The sequence below is a fragment of the Taudactylus pleione genome, unplaced genomic scaffold (assembly GCF_031769625.1).
Source record: "Taudactylus pleione unplaced genomic scaffold, aTauple2 ptg000053l, whole genome shotgun sequence".
Taxonomy (NCBI): Eukaryota; Metazoa; Chordata; class Amphibia; order Anura; family Myobatrachidae; genus Taudactylus; species Taudactylus pleione.
In genome coordinates this window covers 1,828,349-1,852,468 of record NW_028284455.1, presented here as the reverse complement: position 1 = coordinate 1,852,468, position 24,120 = coordinate 1,828,349, and the positions used below count along the sequence as shown (strand labels likewise).

General features: G+C 39.6%; 1 protein-coding gene across 14 annotated transcripts in view; it reads left to right on the top strand.

Annotated features, from left to right (window-relative positions):
- Positions 1 to 21,826, top strand: part of PARD3 (par-3 family cell polarity regulator) — a 629,380-nt gene extending 607,554 nt beyond the window's left edge. For all 14 annotated transcript variants that reach the window (XM_088462693.1, XM_088462692.1, XM_088462686.1 and 11 more), the window contains 2 exons: positions 11,393 to 11,520; positions 18,450 to 21,826. In XM_088462693.1, coding sequence (XP_088318819.1) covers positions 11,393 to 11,520; positions 18,450 to 18,840 — 519 coding nt within the window. In that variant the 3' untranslated portion in view covers positions 18,841 to 21,826. The remainder of the gene's footprint in view (positions 1 to 11,392; positions 11,521 to 18,449) is intronic.
- The last annotated feature ends 2,294 nt before the right edge of the window (positions 21,827 to 24,120 follow it).

Here is a 24,120-nt window from a genome sequence, read left to right as displayed (position 1 = left end):
AATTAATACATTTACTGTACTTTTGAATGGAGAATTCCCAAGGAAAGTGTTATAAACCTATTGGTGAGGGGTGTAACTATCGGGACAGGTTGCTGGTGGCTGCAGGAAACCTTTGGCATGATAGTCTTTATAAAGTGAAAAGACTATTGACCCTTATTCAGTAAGCTGAAATAAATTAATTGTAGATACAAATTAATAGTAATAATTTAAAGATGATTTATCACCTTATTATTTGTCAAATATCACACTGGCATCATTCTGGTAAATGGACTAAATACCACTCTCCAAATTCCAAATCCAATTCAAAAGGATTGTATTCATGGGATGTCTGTTATAGTGTAAACTGTCATACAGTAGGTATTTTTTTGGGCAAACCAATTTGTAGTTATCATTAAACCAACCGTTTTTGTCAGCAGGATAAAGTACATAATTGACTTTATCATTTTAAGAAATAATTCTGTAATATTCTATACTTCGTATTTTGTATGTAAAAGTGTATTTTAGATAAGTAATACTGTTTGAGTTCTAAAGGTGCCTACACATTAGACCTTGTGCTCACGATGCGATATCGTGAGCTATTTCCCTTGAACTCTCCCCGGCAGCTCCCCGGCACTCCAGGACATGATATGGTGCTAAAAAGTGTCCAATCTGACTTAAGATCTATCGTGCACAAAATCTATCTATTGTACAAAATTGAGTATGAGATTGGGCAATCTTGCCTGCAGTAGGCAAGATCTGAAGATGCTATGTACGACCAGCAGGTACGCGCATCGGCATCGTGAGTGGACACGCACGATTTGGACATATTTTAAACGACTTGTCATTCCATTGTGTCGAAATCGGGCAAATCGTGTAAAATGTCGCCTGGTGTGTAGGCACCTTAAAAGTATTTTGAACATTTTTTCGTGTCCTACCGAGAACAAACCATCCCTTCACTTTCTCAAGGGAATATTCTTGTGCCAAGGTACAATAAAACAGATCTTGTTGCTCTGTCACCTAGTAGAAGGTGGTAGTACAGTGCTGCCCCTCTATCTAGCAAGGTGTTGCTTTTGCCATTCTTTAGCTGACTTTCTCCTGTAAAATGCCTCACAAGAAAACTGAATAATCAATACTGGTCTGTATTTAGTGGAGGGGCAATCCGGCTTCCGGCTCATGTACTTGTTGAGCAGATGTCTGTTTACCAGGGCCGTGTTGGAGAATTGAAGCAATATCATTAACATACTTAACATTCAAACTTCAAATAATACTTTTGCTGAGCAGATGGCAAGCTTTCTGAAGGGGAAGTTTAAAACAGATATTATCTTTGTTATATTTAACTGCTTTACTGCCAGATGGATGAGGCCTCCAACCAAATCCAATGGTAATGAAATAGTTTGCATACAAAGGTAGTGTTGCACATCAGATCTCATTGTAGGAACAGGTGGCTATATTACACTCAATCGATCTGTAACCTGGCGCTCAGGTTTGAGTGATTTATCTCTGTTGTGTGCAACTCAAAGCAACTGCTGATAGGAATAGCTGTAGGATATGACCAACACACAGAATATGCTAGGTCATATCTAAATGTAGCATATTCATTTTCTAACAATTACTTGCACTTACATTGTAAGCTATTACAGTACTGTGTGATGTACACTAGAGGTGGATATGTCAGTAAAATATATTGGGGAAATACAGCCCAACACATCCCCATAGGAAAAAAACAGTTAACGCCATCTGAAGATGGCGTTACTGATCGAGACACGCTTCGGAAAGCTAAGCTTTTTATAGCCTGTTAATCTTTCTTTACAGAGCAGCAAAGAGCTGGATTCTACACATAAGTTTTCATGATTAAATCTGCACTTCAAAATGATAATGCATTTTTTTTCATGTTTGAATGAAACATATAAAATGTGTGAGAGTAATGTGGTAGGCTAGCAAGGCATAATAGTTTGAAAAAATAGACAACTTATCACATGAAATGGTGGGATCTCTGTGTTTAATTGATGCCAGGATGGGGAAGATATGGGCATTAGAACCACTCCCCCTCTCTGGGTTTCCTAATGCTTTCTGTAGTATAGGTTGTTATTGTCTGCCTGTCAGTAACTACAGTACTGCAAGGGAAAACTATGTTTGATACCCCTGAGTTTGTAAGTGCCAGAATGGTTAAGAACGTGCACATTAACGGGCTGATTCTGAGTTGGACGCAAAGTGGGTGATTTTGCCGCAGAAGCCTGATTGTTAATGCGAGTTTCTGTATGGCTAATGCGAGGATCCGTGCAGATTCAACCTGGAAGCCGCTCCACTGGTTTTCTGTCTATAGTCTCAACCGTCACCATTTGTATCGGCACTTGCACCAGTCTCATGCTATGCACTACTCAATATAGCACGGAACTCAAGCTACTGCCCGATGACACTCCCACAAGACAGAACAGCTCAGTGCAACTCATTGTCGCTGCTCAGCTCTCTCCTCAAAGCGCCCATTTCACAGAAAGACAGATGCGGCAACCAACATTACGGAGATATGCATCAATTGGCATCTGTGCGTTGTGCTGTTTGCTAAACTTATTATTTGTGTCCGTGCAAAGAGGTCTGTCTGATTCAGAATCCACCAAGCCCTTCCCAATTCGCCACCTCTACCAGTATTTCTGCAGTGCAGGTTGATATTGTCTGGGGAACAAAAGACAATAACCACCAAGGGGACACATCATTTAAAAGAGGGGACTCTCTGTATTTTTGAAGCCAGGATAGGGTAAATATTGCCCAATCCTTGGACTTCAAAATGATATCTGCAGTGCAGGGGTTTTCCCATGTGATTACACATGATCACCAGAGAATAACTTCTCAGGAGACACATCAATGGAATGAAAGAAAGGACTCCCGTCTTTCAAACAAGGCTGTCTGTGGGTGCCAAGCTGAAGAAGACAGAGCACTTTTAATCAGGGGTATATTAAGGGAGAAAGGGGCCCATGTGCCGTCTCTGTTTGGACCCCCTCTTCTCTAGGCAGTGGCGCAAGTGAGTAGACTCTGGAACTGTGCTGTATGCAGGTCTCTGGGAAAATGTCATGGTAGCCATTTTCCCAGTGGATTTTCTACTGCACATTTGCAGATTATCATCGCCGGCCTACCCTGCTCAACAGAAACTTTAAAGTAAGGTCCGCCCCCCCCCCTTTTTTGGACACCTGCAGTGCCTAGAACGAGTCCCACTCATCCTTAACAGCAAAGGAGTAAAATATCTCCATATTGCTGCCCCCATAGACAACTATGGGGCGGTAGTAGGAAATTTGCTTCATTTTACCATAGTGACTTAACATTGTTTAATAAATAGGCCCCTGTGACTGAAGTCCCCTTTAAGTTTTCTGTTATAACATTTTAATATGTTCTTGTTTAAAAATAAGAAAAATAGATGTATCTTTAATATCTGCAGATTTATACAACTTGTGCTTCTTTCACAAACAGAGTAAAAGAAAAAAATTAAGATCATTGTTGAATTACTCCATTAAAATTTTTGTTTTGTTTTTAACTCCGTTACTGAAATATGTTTTTCTTAAAAGAAACATTTTGCTTTTAACATTGAACTCTTACTGTAGGATACAGTAACTCTGTAAAATAAATAATATGATGGGGTTTCAGTACATTTGGGGGGGGGGCAGCAGATCTTTGAAGGTTTCACTTTGTGGCAGGCACTTACTTGGGCATCATTTATTTCTTTGCCTCCTGCTGTGCATTAAAAAGAGTCATAATGCCCTTCAGAGTACGGCTTTCAGTGTCTGCCTGTGTACTTCACAGGGGTGCACAAAAGTGTTGCTTTCTGTCTGAATTAATACATCTACTACCAATTGCAGCTTGCTTTTAATGAAAAAAAAAATGTTGCACGTTCCCCTTAGCAACCTTAAAATGTAAGATGGAAACATATTCAAGGACATCTCCTGAGCTATTGAATTACAGGGTTGTAATTTTGATGCACAATGGCTAGAATTCAATTCCATGTACTGAATATATCATATAATTATATATTTCCAATTAGCCCCAGTACTGCTTTGTAAATGCTCTGCTGACATTGTACGCTTGCTAAGATTTATAAAAAATCTGTCTTTATTGAGAAAGTTTCAATGGCTGAAACACATCAACCATGTGAATTGCCTCAGTATTTTAAAAAGCTGCTGTTTAGAAACCCATATTAGCATTAATATATTATATAGAAGCTATTTCTAATTTTACAAAAAACGTAACTAATATTTAAATAAAAATCCTTTAAACCAATTTTATTGATATGCTGCTGTTGTATACCACCTTGACTTTTGTAAAATAGAATTAACATTTAGGGCAAAACTGTAGTTTTTATGGTGGAATAATCTGTGGCTACAATAGGTGTATTTCAAGCGGCTCTCATCACAGTGCTCTGCATTGAAGAAACCATGGATCGAAGTGGGTCAGTATGTCTGGGTGTAATGTCCCCCCCACACACCACACACAAACTTCATCAGCAGAGCCTGCAGATTCACATATGGCTATTGGGACAAGGGCTGCACAGGGAGTGATTTTTGATACTGATCCAGGCCATGCTGTTGGTGGTGGCTCGGGTGATGTCTGATTGGCACCCTGGCTGCACTGGTTTGGACTAGTATCGATTTATGTGTGGCAGGCACTCAAGCTATGCCCATAGGATGTTGATTAATGTAGTCTCCTCTGCAGATGGAGGCTTGATGGAAAGGGAGGCAGGAACTGCTCATATTGTGATTACAGTGTGTTATCTGCAGGAGGAGGGCTGATGGAAGGGGAGGCGGGGATAGTGCAGTGGTGGTTACAGTTTGCTATCTGCAGAGTGAGGCCCATGACTTTTTGTCAGGTGCTTGTGTGTACATGTATTGTAAAGGTGAGACTCTGCAGAACATATCTTCTGCATACAGTCTCCACGATCTGTCGTGACTGACATTACAACTGGGCGGGCATTTGTTTGCACCCGCCTAGTTGAGCTGTCAATCACCGCCAGCCCGTGCATCAAGTGTACGGGTGGTTGGCTGACTGCTAGTACACAAAGCACGATGCCCAATATATCTACAGATATATTGGGCATTGGCTGTGCAGCACAGCCGACGCGATATGTCTATGAACAACGTCGTTCACAGACATATCACTCGTACACACTGGCCGACGGGCACATGATTAAAAGGCCCATATATATCGGCCAATGTTTACCCAGCATTAGATTGTCAGTTGTTGGGGCCACAGCAGCATATGCATAATGTACAATGAGCCCTGATGTCTTGTTGGAGGCCCATAACAGTTATGTGTCTTTTATACATTGACTGGGGATCATGTTATGTGCTGGGTCTTTATGTATTTTCCATTACCCATTATTTATTACCAGTTATGTATATAGCACACACATATTCCGCAGCATTTAACAGAGAATATTTGACCATTCACATCAGCAAAGCCCCAGTGAAGCTTACAATCTATATTCCCTACCACATGCTCACACACATACACACTAGGTTTCATTTTTGTCAGGAGTCAATTAACTTACCAGTATATTTTTGGACTATGAGAGGAAACTCTCACAAGCTCGGGGAGAACATACAAACTCCACAAATATAGGGCCCTGGTGGGAATCGAACCCAGGACCTCAGTGCTTGCCATTATACCATCTATTCTGCCATCTAGATACATGAGCAACAATATTACTCATGTTATAAATCTATCTATATACATGATGTAAAGTGTCATCCTTATTACACATCAATCTACATACATGGGGCACTGTATCACCCTCATTTTACTTCTATCTACATACATGAGTCACAGAATCACAATCATTACACATCCATTTGTATCCATTTTATATTAAGGAGTGTTAAAGAATTATTCAAAATACATTTTTCCCTAAAGCTTCTGAGGACTAGGCAGCCATTGTCCATTCACATTAAATATCCATACCAATACTTCTAAATCTCTACTATATATCCCATCATGCCTTGCTTTCAGTGTCGCCACTGAAGTTTCTATGATCATACATTGACTTCATGCAAGCATCAATGAAAATATCATGAGTCTGTCCACTATCCTATGTGTTCTTAGTCTGATATCTGCATTTGTGTGGATGCTGCACTTTCTCCAAGAAACATTCTTCCACTGTTTAAAAAAATAACTATTGTAGACAGAGGCAAGAGACATTGTAATGGGATTTCTAAGTCTATTCTTTAAGGCAATCAGCCTGTTTGTACTGGGCCACTGTGATGTGATGTGATCCCCCCAAGCAGTCATGGCAATCGCTAGCAGACGAGAGCTGGATAGAGGACAGAGCTGGACTGCTGTCATGTTGGTTTGCCTTTCACCATTTTTATAATTACACCCTGCTCTCATATACAGTGTTTGTACAGCGGCATGGATATCCTATCGCTGTGTGCACAAGATGTCTGCTACAATGGCAGCTGTTTTTAGTTCAGGCAATAGCAACTCCTACCACATTTCAGTCCTGACATAAACTGGCCTGTTCCTAGATGTTATTCCATTACTAAATGCCTACTTCATTAATGCTGGTGTGATTAGCTATAGAAATATCACCCAGTGTATATTATAGTTATTATTTATTATTAACTAGACATCCCACATCATCATATAAGAGAATGGTTAATTGTCCGACAGCGATAATGTGATTTGGTACCAACGCTGTAGTCCTGTTTTTTAAGCCTGTGCAGCTTCTATACAGAGCAAGTCAGCTCATAATTGAACAGGTACAATCTGCTTAGGAAAGTTGAGTTCTGCTTAGGACGGAATAAGACAGACATACAAAAGGGGGAAAGAAAATTATAGACACCAACAATGCAGGGAGAGAGAAACACACAGAGGTAAATATACGATACAAAATAAACATACCGTTATTGGACACATTTAGAAAGGAACATTTAGATGCTGCTTAGCCGAGTAGAGATATCCATATAGAGAGCTGATGTACCGAGTGACTCACTAAACACTATTGTTGGATCGACTGACTAACTAAACACTATTGTTGGACTGACTGACTAACTAAACACTATTGCTGGACTGAATGACTCACTAAACACTATTGCTGGACAGACTGACTCACTAAACACTATTGTTGGACTTACTGACAAAACACTATTGTTGGACTGACTGACTAACTAAGCACTATTGCTGGACTGAATGACTCACTAAACACTATTGCTGGACAGACTGACTCACTAAACACTATTGTTGGACTGACTGACTAAACACTATTGCTGGACTGACTGACAAACAGCTAAGGGAATAATAATAGTAAAAAGCAGAATATCCTTTTTTATCCTTTCACCTCTTGCTGGGTTGTGGCTACTAAACGGTTATTCTCTGCAAGCTAATTGGGTGCTTACTGCCTTTCTGTGGTAATAAATAGGCATCATGTAGCCCATGCTGCAGAGGGTTCCTTAGTGGCCTGTTATAAGTCAGGGTCTTGCACGGCATGACTAGACTGCACAGTCCCTACTTTTATTTATTATTAATATTAACTTTTATTTTTGAGACATTTATGTATGTTTTCAGTACAATACAAGGTATATACATAGCTACAGTGTAACTTGCCACAATACAGTGCAAATCTAAAAATAACGTACAGCATTAAATGACAGACTAGGAGGGACAAGGACCACGGGACAAGTGTAGTGCAACTCACAATCTAGTAGGGGAAACTGTAGTAAGTTATAGGGTGGGGGAAATCAGTTTGGCACGGGGTGAGCCTGTACACAAGGTAGGGGACTTGGAGATAAAGACAGGGAGCACAGGTGTCATGGATAGTGCTAAGTGGAGAACAAGAGGACAGAGGGCCCTATTAGAGGTTACATACTTTTCTGTCATTGTTGTGAAGGTAGAGGCCTATTACTGGCAATGTCAGACTGGGACATGATGGATCCATCGGGAAATGCAGTGGTAGGGGCCCAAGGTTAAGGAGTGTTCTCAGCCATCAAAAGGGGTGTGGCCAGCACCACAAAGTGACATGCAAAAAACAGGTCCCCTTTATAAAGGAGGGGACAGCGGTGTGTCAGGACCACCTACTTGATTGTCGTAGAGCTAATCTTGATGTAGATTCCATAGAAACTACTGACCCGTAGAGGAGGAGGTGGGACCCACTGGGGATTTTCTCTGTACACATGTGGGCCAGTCCGACCCTGATTACTGCACAGTTATTTTAAATAATAAAAAAATAATCCTCCTACGGCAAATAGCAGGAGGTGGTGGTACCTGGACTGGGGGTTTCTAAACTACTGGAATTACCAGTCCCACTTACTATCTCCTAGTTTATAGAAAGTGTATGTGGATTTGGGCTCTGAGGTGTGGCCAGTGACATAACATAGTATAGCACAGCATACCTGACATGTTGTGCTATGCTATTTTGTCATATACCAGCACACTTCTTGTTACTGTCTAAGGCTGGGTACTTGTCCACCGACCCAGGGATCCACAGACTGAGTGGCTGATTGGTAAGCCAATACACACTTACTAATCTGCCGCTCGATATGTCTGCGCTGATATCACAACTGGGTGGGCATTTAAATTTGCCGGCGCAGTTGAGATGTCAGTCAGCAGTGGTCTCTGCAGCCAGTGCATGGGTGGTCGGTGGGTTGTCCGTACACACAGCCAGATGCAGCAATATATCTGCAAGATATATCGGCATTGGCTGTGCTGCAGGGGCGACGTCATTCACAGAATTATCTTCTCTTCACACGTACAGATGCACTATGCGATATGTCATTCAACGACTGATATAGCGACCTTTCATATAGTGTGTACCCAGCATAAGAGATGTATTATGTTTCTTTTGCGTGTTAATAAAGGGTGGAGAAAATACTCCATTACATGCTACTATTAGCTTGCATGGTCAGTGTGCAACTGAACTGACTTTTTCTATTTTATTTTTTTATTTGTACAGCTTATGGAAATTTCTGTTTGCGGGGTTACTTTATCACATTCTTTGGTCTCTGCTGGTTACAATTCTAAAATGGAATATAAGTTTCTGTACAAAACACAGAATATGGTAGTGAAAGGTTTATTAATATCTGGTTAGCATATACCGTACATATGCCACTTCAGTCTTTAAAACATTTTGTAAGAGAAGTATCTTTTTTAATTTTTTTTTTATTTTTAGCAATTTAATAACTCGACGAAAATAACTAAATAACTTCTATAATGTGAGCCCTACGCAATAGTTTTATAGACTTTGCCTGCAAGCCGTTTTAGCTGTCACTCTTCATTATACTATAAAACTTGTGGCATAATCATCTATCACATATAATTAGTTATAGTTAGCAGAATAGTTCTTATATTTGTATTGTTTTCAGTATTATTATTTAATAATCATACAGTTCCTGTTTGCTTATAGATTTACGCCTTTGATAAACATGTAACCAAGTGTTCATCTCCTGCCATTAGTATTATCCTTTATATTTATGGCGCCACAAGCTTCCGCAGCACCTTACAAATCAGCAAAACAAGGACTTACAATACAAAGAACAATGCAGGACAAGCACATGGTTTATAAACATTGCTGCATCCATGAACGTAACCCTCACATAAGCAGCAGGACAGCAGCAACCAAAGGTTAGGTGCCGTTGTAGGGAGCATAAGGTGTGTGTAATAAGGGAAAGGAGAAGCACATAAGGGAAGAGGGCCCTGCTCATGAGAACTTACTATCTAAAGGGGAGGGGCAGACAATGGGGAATTCTGTTTTCTCATGCCGATCTCCCATCTAAAGTGAGGCGAAAATATTCAATTGTTTGTGCCAGGGGGCCTGAGTTAATGGGCGCCTACTACTTAGCACGCATGTTGCGCCCAAATGCTTAAACCCAATACAAAAGTCAGTATTACTGTTGTTGCTGCAGTAGCTGTAGCTTTTCTCCAACCTTCACAACCTCTCATCTCCTTTCACTGTATTGCCAGTGTTGTCACTATTCAGGTTATAAATAAAGCTAGGCACACACCATACGATGGTGCAACCCAGTGAAGATGCGATGTAACGATACGTCGTAAGCTGTACACACTGCACGATCCAATGTAAGACAGCGCGATGTATCGTTACATGCTGCACATAAGCATGGTTCATTGCATCGACGATACAATGAACGACCACATGAACGACAGATCGGGCATTCACACTATACAATGTGTATGATATATAGTTCCGATCCACATCTGAACAATATATTGTACAATACATCGTATAGTATGTACCCAGCTTTACTGGGACTGTAGTTCTACAACAGCTGGAGAAGCATCTGATGTTACCTCTGGTGTATATTATAGGTAATGCAGAGTGCGAAGGGAGTGGTAACATCATGTGAAACCTAACTGCAATGCTGCTGTTATAGAGACACAGAGGACCTGCACTCTATGATTATAGCATTAACTTTTTGCTTTGCAATGTTTTCATTAAAACGCAGTGGGCACAAAAGAAATAAACCAGACCCAGCAATTTCACATGCACCAAATAATTCAGTGGAAAACTCTATGAGCAAAAGAACATTAATAGGGGTTTGTTTATTGTCTGTTGGTATGATTACAGGTATAGCATGGTTGTGAATCCAGGATGCTTATCATATAATCTGTATAGCACAGCAGGCTCTCCTTTAAATATATCAGTGGAAGCTGGCCAGACACTACACAATCAGTGCAGCTGACCCGGCGGATTAATAAGTGAGGAGCGGCAGAACCTCCATGCACTGCATGCTATAAGGAGGCTATCTCCGCTCACAGCATAACGTTGGCTGAACGATGGTCGGTGGTTCCGACAGGTTTGGTAACCAAAATAAACAATCCAGACCATTTTTCAGCTGTTTTCCGGCTGTGAACGATTATTCTTCATGTCCATACACTGACCGATAATCGTTCATATTAGTCATTTGGTGGTTTTGTGCAGTGTATGGGCAGCCTAAGCCCAATATTTCACAATTCTGTTTCCACTGCTCAGTTAGGCTAGTAATGTTAATTATGGTCATTTACACTCATAAGGGTTTAGTGCTGTCTAACTTTTAAGGAAACTTTTAAACAAAATCTATCCAATACATTGGAAGCAGGTTTCAGTTCCATATAATAGAAAATGTCGCCTGCTCCGGTAATCGCATTAAAGTTCTGTGGTAAAATATGGCTTTGTGCCATTGAATTACACTAAGCACTCTGCTCCTGCTCTAAAACCTTTACAATTAAGTCCAGTTTTCTGAGCCAATGTAAATACCAGAACCAGGATTGGGCCTTGTACTTCTCAAAGTGATCGACATTTCTTGTCAAACATAATGTGAAAATGTCCTCGGTTAAGGAAACATCCAGCCATGTAACCAAATGAAGTAATAACTAACAACCGTGTCCATGTCCTTGTGTTTTGCTGGAAAATCAACTTTTCGCACTGCTTGTTTTTTTTCCCCAGCCAAACAACACGACATATAATCAGAGCGGACGGCATTCAGTGTCTGTGGAAGTTCAGATGCAAAGGCAGAGACAGGAGGAGCGAGAGACCTTCCAACAAGCCCAGCGCCAGTACAGTTCATTACCCAGGTAACATGGCCATCATGCCCCATCATTCATGGTAGAAGAATGGACAGTGTACACATAGGGAATTAGCTTCACTATAAACTACTTGGCGCATTACTACCAACTTGCACCTATAAATCAGATGCTCTTTTCTCTCTCTCTCGTTGGGCCATTTACATTTTGTAGAAAAATCATTACAAAGACTGGAGTATCAGTGAAGGAGCTTCAATCTTCCCATTAATTTCAATTTTACAATTACTGTGACAGACACAGGCCTCTCTGTGATAAATGGACCCTGGTGAATCGCCCCTATGTGTCTATTTTTAGCTTACTTTAGCTCTTTTCTGTTGGACTGGAAAACACATTTTGGGACATGTATAAAACAAAACTGGTGTACAGTAAAAGCTGCTGCAACCTATTGCAATGAATCTGATACTGTAAAGGTGCATACACACGGGACGATATATTGTTACGATATGAATAATAATGATATCATTCATATCTGTCACTTTTAATTCATTGAACGACCGACGATGCGCGTTCACGCATGAACGATAACGATATCTATGATCATCCGTACATGCAGGCCAATCTGGACAATATCGTCAACTTTGCCTGTTCAGAGATGTGGCAGGATGACTCACTGAAAGATATCTTTGAAAGATCTTTGAACGATCTATGAATGATATCTATGAAAGATATCTTTCAAGTCGTCGGTGGTACAGATCGTACCGTGTGTATGCAGCATTACTTCTAGAGTAGTTCAAATCATTACATACCTCACAACATTTGGGAGTAAGGAAGCCAGGCGGTAGCCTTGGAGTTGTGGCACATTGGGTTCATGTCCGCATCACAGCTGACACCATTCCCAGATCTTGTCACTTAACTAGGATTGAGGATGTGATTTTTTGCAAATCACGTCATAACGGTCCCACCACCCACTGCATGATGCCATGACTCGTATCTGATAAGGCAGTGATGACACACTGGTATGCTCGTGCTTTGTATACCTGAAACATAAAGATTGAAGCCACTGCTTTTATTGTAAAGAAATAAAAAAATTGAACAATACGTTATTCAGACAGGCCTGACACAAGAAATGATATGCAGTAATACGTGGTCCAGACGTGAAATCAGTGATCCAAATCATTTTTTAAGCTTTTTCCGCTGAAAGCCAAGTGTGCAATGGTCATAAAGACAGCGGACTATAAATACTGATCCGTAGTTGTGAAATGCATGTGTCTGCATAGAAAGTGGGAATTAGCCAGTTTTCATTTCAGAATAATAACTTTCTTCAATTACAATCCAGGGGAACTTTTTAAAGTGTTTTTTCTTTTCACTTTAAAACTGGCGTTTCATTGTGATTAGTCACTGCCAGCAAGTCTTTGATCCTGAAAGTTGTACAATTATGGTAAACTTTTGCTAGCAGCCACTCAAAGAAGAAGAAAGAAAAAAAAGCCTAAATCTCTGCATTGTGCTGACCCATAATACGCTCTATAAATGCTTCCATTGCTAGAGGTGGCTGTTTCCTGAAGGAGATCTAGTAACAGCTGTTCCTGGAGATTTAATGCAAGCAGAGAGAACACAAGTTATGCAAGGAATGCACTCTTTTCACACGTTTAAGCGTATTATTGCAGAATGAGCGTGAATATGTTGTTCTACTTTTAGTACTTAGTGAGGATTGAAGTTTTGTGATTTTTCCATTGGACAGCAGTACCAGGAAAAAAATATATGAAACGTTAATGTTTTAATTTTTATTGAAGTTCAATTATTTCAAATTAAATATTTCTGAGTTCACTAAAGAAAGAGGAATATTACAATCTAACAAGCTGCTGATAGTCTAGCTATTAGGACCCATCTTTCTTTATAATTCAGTCAACAGGAGACTTCAGTTATTGCCTTGCTTTAGCAGCAAGTGTTTCTGGGACATCATTTTGTCCAATCAGATTCCTGCATTCAGCTGTTTAAATTGATTCTGTTCAGGAATGATCATACTACCAAATTCTCCTTATATATTCTTCTATATGGTATATTCTCATGGACGTACAAACCATCATAACTCTAACTCAGAGAAAGTCATTTTGGAAGTTCTTATTGATGAATATTACATATTTACAAAAACATTTAATTTTCAATATTATAATTATTAGCTGTATGGTTGAATTGTACAACAGGGAACATACGTATTCCATGATCTTAGACAAAATAAAAGTAAGACTTCAAATAATGATCCTAAATATAAAAAAAAACTAGGACAATGCTGCATTATATTAATGCTTTTGCTTATTGATACAATAGCAAATGTGCATTTCTGGCAGGCTTTGTTGTAACCGTTTTCTCACCTGGCTGCTGATTAGCACTAATATCAGAAATGATCATGTTTTTACTTACAATAGTGTTATTCTTTAGTACTTCATGCACATCGCAGTTACCCATTCCAGTAGTGGTTCCCAAACTTTCTTGATTAATGGCACCCTAGGGTATCAGCATGTTTTTCACGGCATCCCTAGCCCAAAAGTTTCTTATTGAGAAATTCAGCAAAGATTATTAAAAATGTCTGTGCTTCCCTATCTTCCTTAGGTTCACTTATGTGAACTTGGTGGAGAACAGGGTTGTGCTTCTGTTTGATCTCGTATATAATGATTGGCAACACTGGTTTTGACCATAAATAATTTGACTTGATCCTGGACCACCAACCCATGGCACCTCTGCAAGTGCCCCGCATCACCCAGTTTGGGAACCACTGCATTAGAGTATAACAATAAATAGATAATGACATATTTCATAAATTGCCAGACACAATCTAGGTTAGGCTAGCAGCACTGCACATTTGTTCTTTATTGCATATTAGCTCATATTTGTGGGTTTCCGTCTTGCTTTTCCGGTAATCTTGGCATTACCAACAGAACACTTATTTTAAAATAATTTCATTAATTAAAGTGTTTTGATTAATTATCCTTTGCTGGCAACATGTTCACTGTCAGTTTTTCCTTTTCTTTATGTTGCAGTTTATGTCTGCTAAGCGCACAAGTTGTATATGAAACATTTATCGCAGCTGTGAGCAGATAACCCTAAATATGAAATGTTCTTTTCAGAGCAGAGTTGCAGCAGATTACGCCACTCATTAAACGCTGGCTGCATTAGCCATTTTCTTCTTTCACGTATAGTAATGAAAATATATTGACATTATACTTGGATTAGATGACCGGCTGATCCGATTCCAATTAGCAATATGATGATCGAAGGGCTCTGGCTTTAATGAAAATTCACTAATGCGTTGTGATCCCAAATTAAATTAAAGGATATCAATGGGAACTAGTACTTTGCTACTTTGCTATTAAAATCACCTTAACTACTTTGCCTTGGTCATAATATCCTGGTTATGATTTTCAAGGTATAAAAGCACATGCAGTGGTATTAGAGATTTTTAGGTATATGTGGTTGTTGTGTGATGTTTAAGCATAAATAAATGGAAAGCTTACAGCACCAAAGTGCATGCAAATCCCCCTTTGCCATCAGAGCATTGTGGAGCAGAACATACATGCCCAACTGTACCTACAGTCACCCAGAATCAAGACTACCCCATCAGAAGCAGGACACTGGGAAGATTGTACTACTCTCTAGCCCAGAGCCAGCCCAAGTCATAGGCAAACTAGGCAAATGCCTAGAGGCATGCCTATGGCTGGAGCCAGCGCAGATTTGGGACACGCCACGGGAACTTGCTTGATGCGGGAGACTGGGAGACTCTCTGCTCTGGTGGACGTGGCTACCTTACCGGCAGCTACGGCGATCAGAGCTCTCCGCTCCGATTGGGCAGCTCAAACAGGCTGGGGAGCAGAGACAGGCAGCGGGTAACAACAAAATAGCAACTGGAAGAGGCCTGCTGCGCATGGGCCCTTGAGGAGTCCAGCAGGCAGAGTCCACTCCCTGCAGCCTGCCAGTGCCTGCCATCCCCACAAAACGCAGCTCTGGGTGGATGGGTGACGGATGTTGTGCTGGGAGAGGGCTGCTGTTCTGGGAGAGTGGTGCTGGATGAAGGGTGCTGTCCTGGGAGATGGGTGCTGTGCTGGAAGAGGGCTGCTGTGTTAGGGGTGATGGGTGCTGTGCTGGGAAAGGGGTGCTGTATGAGGGGTGCTGTGCTGGGTGTTAGATACTGCGCAATGAGGGGAGAGGGTTGCTGTCCTGTGAGATTGGATAAAACGTAAGAGAAGTGGGCTATTATTTCATCAGCAGCAATCAGTGCAGACATAGAGCCTCATATATTGCCTCGTAAAAATGGATACACTGTATTAAATGAGGGCTAAGAGTGACTAGAATGAGGAGAGCAACAACTTAATAAGGACATTGGAACATCAAATTTATCTGGATTAAACGTCCAATTTGCAAGTAATGTTATAGATCAGCATGAACAAATGCTCACACTTTGCTATTAAACAAACCATAGAAATCTGATCAGCTTTGTACGTTTTCTTTACAGTAAATGCACTAGGAGAAGCTAATATAGAGTAATTAAATAAAGGCAAAGGTACAAATAGTACCATTGGGTTCCATTCAGGCTTTTTATTCTAGGGGTTATCTAATGTGAGGTTGAAGAGTTGAACATAAGTTTTCTGTAGCCAAGTAGCTATTAGGCACAGAAAGGAGGGGGGGGGGGGGCCTTTGCTCTGAAGCTCATAAACTGTGTCAGCTGTAATGAACAGTAGTGATTGAGCCGAAGATAAGGAAATTCCACCTTTGACTTTGTGAAATAAACCACTCGATGTTCAGTTACTAACACTGCATATTATTAATATAGTGACGCGAGACGAGTAATGGCGACGTATTGGGCTGACATGCTGTAATTAGTAAAATTAGAAGCCTTCATTCCAACAATTGCCTCTCATAACATATATTTATATGACTAAAAAGTAATAACTAATAGAGCTTAGAGAAAAATAAACCTTCAGACCTATGAGAAATTTAGTTCAGCACATCATCCTCCTGATTTGTAGCATCAGAAGCCACTCCTGGGCATAGGGGATTATAGTGAGTTTAGATGGTCTAACCATATGATTATCTACAGTAGCCCAGTGCTTTTATGTAACTGTCGGCAATTCTAAAGTAGCGCTTGTTTCAAACACTGACCTTCATAGATTGAAAAGGTTTTTGGCACACGCTGTGCTTTCTATACCTTGAGGCGATAACTTCAACGACCTCATGTCTACAGGAGTGTTCTCACACCGCTCGGCTTCCTACTGAAACTTAATGTAGCTTGGCATTGCAAATATAACCAGCCCAGACACAATTGTCAGAAATACCACCCCCGGGGGACATGCCAGTAGCAAGGGAGTATTGTTGGCTGCTAGAAGTGGGTCAAAGTAAAGTAATCCATCAAAGATGGTGAAAGACATGGAACACACTAAAAACAGTAAGGTGGTTGTCAGTAAAGCCTTTTTGATATGTCCTTTCAGAGCTCATGTTGTTGGATGACTTTAGTCAGTAATCCTTCCACTTGTTTTCATTCAGGTAAAAAAATAATAATAATTGTGTTCTCTTTGCAGCTTTTGAGTAAAGTTACCCAAAATAAGGAAAAAAATTATATTGTAAAAAATGGTGATCTGCTGTTTTGTGTTTTTCTATGGGATATTTTTTTTGCAAGTCCCTTTACTATCCAAGTTTCTTTTAGCCTTTTTGTTTTAATATTGAGTTCTCAAGTTGGTACGGTATGTTGACATATATATGTAAATCATTAAAAACAGTCCAGTTCTTCATTTCTTATTTAAAAAAAATCTGTTTACCAAGTTTTCTAATTACGTTCTCGTAATGTGAGAATTGGTAATTGCTGCCAGTATAGCTGAGATGAAGCGATGGCGCAGTGTATGGACTCAGTGGGTGTTTAAATGTTCTACAGAAGAATTAACGGAGACTAAATTCACCCTTTTGTATAATAATGCCAATTACTCCAATGTACTAGTATTTGTCCTTATACAGATATCCACAGTAATATAGCCACTAAATCGGTATATCACAAAGGTTATTTGTCTCAGATATAGTGCTGTTAGCATTTACAGAAATCTGATACAATAATCCACATGTATGTGGTAAGTACAGGTTATCTAGACCTGAGGGCACAGTTTCACGTCGCCTTGTTTAATGGGAAAATGACTAGTACACCAATCCTTCCCTATGCATTCAGCAGCTGTTTTATGGTAATAAAGAGCCTTTTTATCCTAAAGTGAAGTTTATTTCTCTTATAGATACAACATTGGGTTTGGTGAACCAGTATAAACAGGGTGGTTGTAACAGAGTAAAAAGGCCACATCACATATTCTCCCTCATCAGTTACAGATTGTAGTATCCTTCTAGTAGAATTTTAATGCTGCCTATCTACACTTTCATCTTATATAATGTCAGCGGTGGGCTATATGATATATTTCACAAGTGGCCCTTGATCTTTAAACAAGAGGAATGCACATTAAATTCCAGGAGCAGAATCAGATGACATAAGAACAGCAAAGAGTGTCATGCAGTCAAAATAGAATATGATTAGCTGGTCCAGCTGGTGAGGAGACATCACTTACCGATCACACTATGTTAACTGGCTCACTCTCTGCCATCACAGTCACTAGGAAAAGGACCAAAACCATGTTGGTTTTGAGACAAGTGCCACCTATGTAACTTAATTATTGAATTACATGGACTATATAGATAGATAGATGGATGTGTTTGTATAGGTTTAGACAAAAGCATTCTCTTTAGAAAGTTGGTAATGATATGGGGGTTCATTTTACTAACATGCTGGTTTATTCTTAATACAGCATCTCTGCCAGATGTCTCACTGTAAAAAAGGTATCGTGCTCTGTTTTTCTCATGGAAATATGAAAATTACTATTTACGATATCTATCATTCTGTGACTTTGGTGTAATGTTAGTTGTGTAAACAATACTAACAGTCTTGTTTTATGTCTGTCCAGGCAAAGTAGAAAAAATCCTAGTTCCGTGTCTCAAGACTCTTGGGATCAAGCTTATGCGCCTGGAGAAGGCTTCCAGAGTGCCAAGGAGAATCCTAGATATTCCAGCTATCAAGGATCAAGAAATGGTTACATGGGCGGACATGGGTTCAATGCCAGAGTTATGATGGAAACTCAAGAACTTCTCAGACAGGAGCAGAGACGGAAAGAACAGCAGCTTAAAAAAAATGTGTCCTCAGAAGGATCAAATAATTATGACTCGTACAAGAAGGTCTCTGATCCCAATTATGCCCAACCGAAAGGTCCTTTCCGCCAGGATGTACCACCCTCTCCCTCTCAGGTAGCACGGCTCAACCGATTACCACAAGAACAGGGAAGACCATTTTACTCATGAGGAACACTTAAAATGAAAAAAAATAAAAATAAAGGCAATAACAAATATTTTCATTAAAGATATTGTATTTTTTAAATAGACGGTACTATGGTGCATATCTTATTTGTTTCAGTGCCTTCTGCAGTATGGGCAAAAACACAGTGGACCTCTATTCAGCCCTTCTTCTCTTGGTCTGCTAACTACATGGAAGGAAGTTTTACGAAAAGACAATCACAGGTTACGTTAAATTTTCCCCAAACAATCATATAGTTTGAGGCCGGAATGAAATGACGACTTTAATGAAATGTCGAGACTGCAACACTTTGCTCAGAGATCTTTTGTTTTGCTATGCATTTTTTTTTACTAATATAATATATTGTGGGAAAGGAATGGATTGAGGGTTGTACTCAACAGTTTCCTTTATTTTTCCTTTTTTATACTATGTGGATGGTTGACTAAAGTATTATTTCCATGTTATTAAGCAGCCAATAATTGGTCATTTAATCATTTACAATACTTATGTGTTTTTTTTCTTGTTTTTAAGCATTTATAAACCTAACTATGTTTATGTTGTGATTTATTTTTATGTAACTGAGAAAATATGTATGTTATTTTCACTGTCTTATCATGGCTGCCTTTCATCTCAGAGAAATTTGTAAAAATAATTGTTCTGTCCATAAAAAGTCTTCTTCTAGATGCTAGGAGTGCAAACCCTTTAAGAATATTGCTTTGCAGAATGTATTTCATCACATTCAAGTTTCTAAGAATGTTTTAAGGACTAGACTTTTTGTTGTTGTCAACTGCATCTGTACACTGTAGAGGCAGCCATTTTGTTCACTGAACCAGCATGCAACCTTTCAATTCATTATTATTAGCAACAGTAAGAAATTAAAGATATAGTGAATTATTATTCCACATTCTTATTAGTAATGTTTCAGCCCATAAAATTGCTGCCTCTGCTGTGTATAGGCATCAGGAGCTTCTTAATGTCAAGACAGATTGAAGGGAATGGTTGCTGGACAAGGGGATATATAATTGCATCATTGTAATAAGAGCTGGAATGGTGTATCTTTTGCACAATTATTTGTAGGATATTCTGCCTCATGCTTCCATATGACACAGTTTTGTGTTGTTAACAATGTGTGAATGAAAGGAACGTGGAGAAAACTGTTACACAGTGTTATGAATTTTGCCAGATACACGCGGTTGAACTTGAAGCTTCTGCTTATGGTTGTGTGATAACAGGAGTCTCCTATCATATAGTTACAGTGAGCAAGCAGCTCCAAATCATGAAGCATTCTGCTTTAGGGAACTACTGTTTAAAAGCTGCCACTTATGGGTATCCCTGTAACTTCCAGTATGTTGCAGTCATTCTCCCTCTACAAAAAGGCTGGCAACTCATTTCCGGGGTCTTGTAGAAAAGTTGGATAAATATGATGCAAATAATCTGATATTATCACATATTTTAATAGTAATCACATCTCCTGCTGTAATAATTACTTTGCATTTAAATATTTTATTTTTGTGGTCATTTCTTATTTATCATAGCAAGCAGTAATTTCCTCACATTGTTTACTGACCAGTGACCCTTGTTATTATCTTGGACCCCTCCATGTAGTTATCACGCTGCCATTCTGCATGGTTGTCCTTTAACCCCCACCCAGTGGTCATCTCTCCAACCCCCACCCCGTGGTTATTTCTTGTCCCACCCCTATTAGTTATCTCTCAGACCACCTCTCTGTACCATCTCTCTGCCGGCTTGTAATTGCAGTTACCAACATTGATTTTATTCTACTTATAGCCCCTGTTCCTCCATCCATAGCTGGATCATTCTATGTTTAGATACTAATTATACTGGCTATTGCCTCATACCTCGTTTATAACAGAGAATATATCCTTGACGGTACTGTAGGTCTACATGCACAAGTTTGAGACCTCCAATTGAAGATATTAAAGGGTAAATTTACTAAGATGGGAGTTCTATTAGGAAGTGATGTTGCCCATAATAGCAACCAATCAGTTTCTACTTCTCATTTATTTAGCACCTTCTAGAAGATAATACCTGGAATCTGATTGGTTGCTATGGGCAACATCACTTCTTAATAGAACTCCCATCTTAGTAAATTTACCCCTAAGCCTTTAGATATCAGACAAATAATGTAAAATTAACTTTTTTACACATTTGTGAAAGCTGTTAAACGTTCCCCTGATTAAGGTCATGTTATTGCTACAGATGATTACACCAGATACACTGTGACTACATCTCACACCAGAAATCAGACACTAAGCCATTATTATAAGCTGGAGGAATTTCTTATTAATTGTTCCTGTTAAGTAGATAACATTGAATGTGAGTGAAGATGGGTATATACAGTATGATCGGTATATAGTAATAATGATAGTTCATGACAAAGACCGGTTTTCAATCTGCTAGTTGCTCATCTTCATTGTATCATCATCCCTTTGATAACCATAAACCTAAGTATGTTACTTGTAGAAGAGGAGCTCTAAGGGAATCCAGTCTTTCTGTCCATCTGATTGACAAGATATCTGTTACATAAGCTCTTCAGTATAATGGTCGCGCCACTTAATAAAGTGCCTATGAATCCTGTGCCGACTGTGGAATCTAAGCTGAACATATCATGTTAGAAACATGGGGGTTGGGTTAGGGGAGTTGAAATAAATGTAAAAAAGAAAAAAGAAAGAAATCATGCATTGTGATGAGAAACCATAGACATACGTGTTTTGGTTACTGACACACTTTAGCTTTCACAAGTGTTTGGGGTTTTTTAAGACAATTTGTGAAACTGTCACTGCACATGTATCTGTGTCTTTTAAAGATATTTTTGTTATTAATGTACTACAGTGTTTAAATGATAATTAATGTAAGCACAGTGATATGGATGAGAAAAGCCTGTTGTTTTTTTTACTGATGCGATGAAAAAGAGCAAAAACCGCCTTATACTTGTATATAAATCATTAGAATAAAATTCATTTCTCTCCTGGATGTCTTTGTTTTCTCACTACAGCTCTATTCATTTTCTGTTTTGTTTAGATTTTTTAATATACAGTATATTTTAAGGATAGGGTTAATTACAAATGAAGTCTTATGTTTTCATACCTTGTGTTGTTCATACTTGCATACGCTGCCCTAATGTCCAGGAGCTCAGGCATTTCGGGGCGTTCTCCTGTACTTTTGAGCGGACGTAGCACCCTCATGGATCCCACCCACTTCCCTAATGACGTTAGCGGTTGGGCTTATGATACCTTCTGTGTCGTCATGACACCACCCCCTCTGCACGATACAGCAAATCAGTATTGTGCATTGTGGACGAGGGCATAATGACATGTAACGTGTGACCATGCCCCCTGTACTTGCCACTTGACTTTCCTTTCCATGAGCTCGCTTAGTGCAGTCCCAAAAGTAGACTAAATCAGAGAATGAAGTTTCTCCTCTAAGTCATTCCTTGGTCTTACTGTATTTAATTAGAAATACCCTTAACGTACCCAACCTTTCTTATCAGCTAATGCAAAAGCTGCCAACTCTCTCCACAAACCCATTAGCTTTTTTCAGAAACTAGGCATAGGGGCACAAATGGCAGCACATTAGGATTTTGCACCTCAGGATCCTGTATGTTGCAAATTACCTCTTAAAGGTTCTCAAGGCTTTTTGGTATAAAAAACTAGAAATCAGTTTGAACCAAAGATGCATTTGAAGGTAAACCTCTTATGGTATATAGGTTTTACTTGCTGCTGGATATTTATTTGTTCAGAATCAACGTGTGTAAAATGACGCATCTCAAGGTAAGTCATTTAATTACATAGTGCTCTGATTATTGTTGGAATCATGAATATGGGAGGGGGAGGTGAAGTTAGGAGCTAGTCATTGATGAATGATTTTTAAACTTGTCAGGGGGATAACTTATTACATTTCCACCTTCCGCACACTAGAAAATGCTCAGGAGTACGAGTTTAAACTTTAATAATTCTGGCCGGGTAGGGTATGGGGTCCCTATGTTCCAGCGGTCAGAATACAGACAGTGGCATCCTGACCCAATTAGGTAAGTGTCCTAACCCCTAGCCCTAACCCATTTTTCCCGCAGCCTAACCTAACCCTCCCCCACTGCAGCCTAACCCCCCCCCCCCATAGCCTATCCCTTAGTGCCTAACCCTAATACTTACCGCCGGGATTACGACTGCTGTTGGTATTCCTGCGCCGGTAGTCTGAGCCCCAACATCCCGACCGCCTGGATGGTAACTATATCCCTTATGGCCACCAGACAAGCGCCATTTGCCAATTTAGCAGCGGGTCAGGTGGAAATACTATCCAACAATTCAAGTAAGTACAATATACATTATTATTGTTATTAATAACATATACTTATATAGCGTCAGCATATTCAGTTTCGCTTTACAATTGGGAACAAACAGTAATAAAACATGACTGTGTAAAGACTGACAGACAGGGGTAAGAGTGCCCTGCTCTCAAGCTTACAATCTATGGGATTCACCATATTCTGTCCCTAAATTGTACAATAGGTCAGCTCTTCAATCTCATTTCTCCCATAAAAATAGATTTTATTTGGTAGACATGTGACCTTTGTTGATGCTTGCTGATTGGCCTCTTTATGTTCCATGAACTGTGATGGGACTGATTCTACAGTGGATGCTTAATTTTTAAGGAATCTGGAAAGAGTTGGTTAAGTGAATCGCTGATGGCAAATGCCTGAAAATCAGCTGAATTTCAGTATCGGCCAAGAAAACCAATTCGTTCAACTCTATTCTTAAGCACTTATCTAATTTAATTTCAATAAAATTGAAGATAAACTGAATAAACATTCTCCAACATAGCAACGAGCTTTCAGTAAACACTCTAAGTTATATTCTGCAGGAACAATGAGGATTAGTCAGAAATATGCATTGTCTTGAATAAAGACAAATAGAATAAATAGCTCTATGTAACAGTCAGGGCTGAAATGTACCAGGGAGAAAAGGTTCAGACGTCAAGGCAGAGAAAGAGCAACTTGGGAAGAGGAGATAAAATGGAAATTCACAGGTATCTGGTGGCAATTGGAGCACATCAAGGGAGCAACAGAGAGAAAATCTCAGAACAAAGACACAAATTAGGAGCCTCGGAGGGAGGTTTGTGTTGTCTTCAGTCAGGTGGATTCATTTTTTTTTCCAATTGCTTTTTGGTTTTAACCCCTAACACAAAGCTGCACACAGGCAGCTTTGCAATTGTGGCCAAGATTGCTTTATATAATCAGCATTGTTAAGGCTAGTAGAGTACCCGGGAGGGGG